This window comes from Frankliniella occidentalis, unplaced genomic scaffold, assembly GCF_000697945.3.
Source record: "Frankliniella occidentalis isolate FOCC.00 unplaced genomic scaffold, Focc_3.1 Scaffold4711, whole genome shotgun sequence".
Taxonomy (NCBI): Eukaryota; Metazoa; Arthropoda; class Insecta; order Thysanoptera; family Thripidae; genus Frankliniella; species Frankliniella occidentalis.
Genome location: NW_026271757.1, coordinates 1 through 4,110, shown reverse-complemented (window position 1 = coordinate 4,110; position 4,110 = coordinate 1). Strand labels below are relative to the sequence as shown.

General features: G+C 50.6%; 1 protein-coding gene across 1 annotated transcript; it reads right to left on the bottom strand.

Moving 5' to 3' along the window:
• Nucleotides 1–562: 562 nt before the first annotated feature.
• LOC113206685 (neuronal acetylcholine receptor subunit alpha-10) lies at nt 563–3,955 on the bottom strand (the record flags this gene model as incomplete). The annotated part of the gene is given in 5 exon segments (XM_052276850.1): nt 563–698; nt 2,531–2,727; nt 3,207–3,341; nt 3,415–3,631; nt 3,772–3,955. Coding segments are annotated over 5 exon segments (869 nt in total), but the record flags the coding sequence as incomplete, so codon positions are not given.
• Between the last annotated feature and the right edge of the window lie 155 nt (nt 3,956–4,110).

Here is a 4,110-nt window from a genome sequence, read left to right as displayed (position 1 = left end):
GGGGGGGTGACGTGGGGCGGCGTGGCATATGACAACATGATTTTGAATGGCAGCGCGTGTCACGGAATGGGGCGCGCGCATGACTGAGGCTGCCGCGGGCGCCGCGCCACCGACCTACAATGTAGCGGCATCTCACCCCTCATCATATCTCGCACCTCTCGTTGCAACACAAAAACGCCTCAACGATTTTAAACGCCCAACGACCGAACGCCCCCCAACACGCTAACTGGATACCTTTCCTGGTCGAACTAGACGGATGGCTGCAAGTTGGCGATACTAAAGTCAAGTCTCAACACTTAGTTCAGTTGACCACCAGTATAGTTGTACGTACAGGCTGCATAAACGTTATGGAAATATCCTTTAGTACTCTTGGGTTCGCCCAACAAAGGGGTGGAGCTGCTACTGCAGTGTGTCAAATGGTGATACTGCAGGGTGCAACAGGTGGTGTCTGCACGTTACACTCGCTCCCCCTGCGTTACGCAATGGTTGTAATAAAAAAAACCCGATGCGGGTTCGATTAAAAAACAAACAAACTTGGCGGTAGGTAGAAGGTGTTACTTACGGTTGTTGGCCGCACCGTCAGGCGTTCGGTTGGTCCGATGCCGAATGCTGAAGCGGGGGCTCATCTGCTGCGGGTCCACGTTGGTGGCGTCCTCAGGGATCCACTTGTCCGGGCGGGGCCCGAGTCGCGTCACGTCCTGCAAGGCCATGGTGTGTTTTTTGTTGTTGTTTTTTTATTTTTATTTTAAAAAGACTGGGAGTCAGCGGCATTAGTCAAAATTTTGCGGGGGAGACAAAGCAAACGGAGCGCTGATAATAGACAACCAAATAAATCTTCTCTCAAATCGTCGCTCAAAACTCTCAATCGCAAAACTTCAATAAGTCAATTCATGGATATTCCAGGGTTTTCGCCTGCCTGAGGCAGTCAAAATTGATTTTGCAGCTGAATGAACTTGTGATGTTTCGAAAGGGTTAGCCACATGTCGGGATGTATGTGTATGTCTCTTGCTACTAATACACCTGGTGTCTTCCCGACCAGGCATCTTGTAGAATGCAAAATTACGACCCAAACTAACGCTTACAACTGAAATAGAAACGAAAAATGAATTGCATTCCTACTCTTGGGGTGCATGAAATTTCCTTAAGCAAGACGAGATACTACACATTTCGACTGCTGACCGCACGCTTGTATTCAATGCGGCCAAAGAGTCGACGCCTATCCGCCAAGTGTCTAAGACTTGTCAAAATTTAAAATAAACTCTGGCATTCCAAGGAAAGGGGGTGGTTGGGGTTCTAGTCAAACAACTATAGGTGGGCGCTACCGGTGTGGGTGTGGTTGTGGCTACGGGTACCATGCCACCATGCCGGGACACGGCTGACACGAGTGTGCTCAAACTACTGTCAGATCAACTTCCATTCCAAGCGTGACGGATACACATACAGACACATCGAGGCAACACAAAAGAGATACCGCCGCGCGCTCACCAGGAGGGTCAAAGAACTAGCGCGGTGCGTTCGAGGCGTCGGTGGCGCCGCCTGGCGGCTAGCGCGGCTCGCCCAGCAGGACGAGTAGGCCCAGTGCGAGCCACGCGCCGCCCGCTCAGACTCCTGAAAATATTTGGCCTGTACTGCGTTTGTGTTCCCAGCTTCTCAGCTGCGCGCTGAAGCTGCTCGGCGGCTCAGCGCGGTCGCTGCGGTGTTCGTTTAGGGGGTGCTGCAGGCGATCTCACAAGGCGCGCACTCGGTGCAGTGGCGCGTGCACGCGAGCGTCGCGGGCCCCGCCCCTTCTGCGGTGCGAGAGGGCGAGAGGCACTCTATGGTGCGCTTGGGTGGGAGTGCATCACCGTGCATGAGGACCGCGCATGCACGCACCAGGGGGGTGCGGTGCCGAGTGCAAGGTCGACAGCTCGCAGCAATGGAGGAGGCTGACTTTGCTGCGGGTGCTCGCTCAGCTGCGGAAAGAGGCACACCTGGCTCTCAGACGAGAGCGCATCACGCATCATTCCAGGCGCTATGAGCCCAACCTGGAGCTATGGGTTCAAAGAAAAACCACAGCCACTGATGCGAGTCGAACGTTTTGAACTTATAGTGTACTGAAGTACCTAAGTTTGTGAAATGTCGCAAAATGAAATATAAAAAGGATTGTGCATATAGTGAAGGAGTTCCTTGGTACATGAAGACAACTAACTTGAATAAAACTTATAGTGACGGAAAACAAAATCCAAACACTTATTACCTGATGACCATGCTTTAACTTCACTTTGAGTTTTTCGCTGTGCACAAGTTACATGCAAATCAGTGCAGCAAACATATACCCACAGATATGCGAATTTCATGAAGTAGTGCATTTTTCAAAAATCCAAAGAACATTGTTTTTTAAACGATTCCGCACGCAAAACAAATAGATTCTTAATTCTTAAAATACAAAAAAGTTTGTTGAAATTTTTTGTTTACGACCGCAACAGCAAATGTCTCGTGCGTTCTGAAGATACTGTGTGAATTACCCTATAGTTTTTCTGAAGATACATACGTTGTGGTGCTGGGGCTTGGCCTTGTCCCGCGGCTCGAATCGCAGGAACACGAGTCTGGCGAGGTGGTGCAGTACACAAGTCTTGATGATGGGTGGGACGCCCGTGCCGCGCACGCCGCGGTGATACACGTTGAGCGTGACCACGGACAGGCCGGACGCAAACGACACCAGGCATATGCTCACCCCGTAGTAAAGACCTGCAAACAACATTGCTCGAATTAAATTTTTCCCCATTTTTTGGATACTACTACGCCCTTCTTTGTGGTTCCCTGACATGAGCCTTAAAGCAGGCCATTGACTTTGTGTATGGTCGGAGGCCACGGCCGCTCCCCGCTGACTCGGCGCGCGTCGAGAGGCCGTTTGAGACGACGCGCACGCTAAGCGCGTTATAGGCGGAGCTCAAAGTAAAGAGACCCTGGCTGGGCCGAGACTTATTACATATCTCTGCTAGTTCCATCCTACCACGTCATCGCAACCTTTTCCTCAGGGGACCGAGGATGGGACGAGGTTGCTGTTGGCTCAGCAGATTAACTGGATACCCAACCAATCTCGTTTCAACTACTTTTTTTTATATCCTATCTCCCCTTTCACCTCCCCTCTTCACTCTTCCCGTTTTTTGGGTTGCTTTTTGCCTTGTTGTTGTAAAGGACGTTTACTATCATCCCGGTAGACTCACTTATGAGCGGCGTCTTCTCTGTGGGCGGCAGCGACTCTCGTATCGTCATGAGGAACACGGTCATGGAGAGGAGCGCACTGATCCCCAGGGTCACCTTCTCGCCCGACTCGGACGGCACGTAGAACACCAGCAGCGCTGCAACACGACACGTCAGTGGAAAGGCATGCGCAACAGTGTCCGGGACTCATAGTAAAGATGAACAGCTGACCGATGCAGTTGATGAGGATGCAAGGGAGGATGAGGTTGAAGACGTAGAAGAGCGGCCGCCTCCGGATGCGGATGACGTATGTGATGTCGGGGTACGGCTCGGGGCAGCACGAGTAGTACTCCACGTGCTTCTTGGCGTCAAACGACACCAGGTCAAACTCTCCATTTGCCTGATAGTTTGACACGTCCCCGTCCTCTGTCTGCTTCAGCAGATCAAGCTTGAATCGATGGAGGAAACCATATGTTAGCGAACAAAAAACGAAGGAGAACATAATAAATATGTAAAACGAAATGACAAACAAACAAACAAACAAACAAACAAACAAACAAACAAAAATTGTTGCTTGTCATATCACACCTGATAGCCGTCGTAGGTCCACGAGGCCCACTTCATGTTGCAGGCCTGGATGTCGAAGGGAAAAAACTCGACGTCAATGTCGCAGGACGAGCGGTAGATGCCGTGCGAGAGCCACGTCACCATGCCGTTGCTGTACACGATCACGTTGGTGTTTATGGCCGCCGTGCTGTACTGGGAGTCCGCGCTGCAGAAAAAAGAGAAGAGCACAACTGTAAATGAAACGGCTCGTTTCCTTTAGTGGTGAGAACTAAGAACACAAATGACGCTTTTAAGCAATCGGGAAATCACCAATGCGGCAAAACAGAGAAATTCTTGTAATAACTTTTAGATTTTTATTTT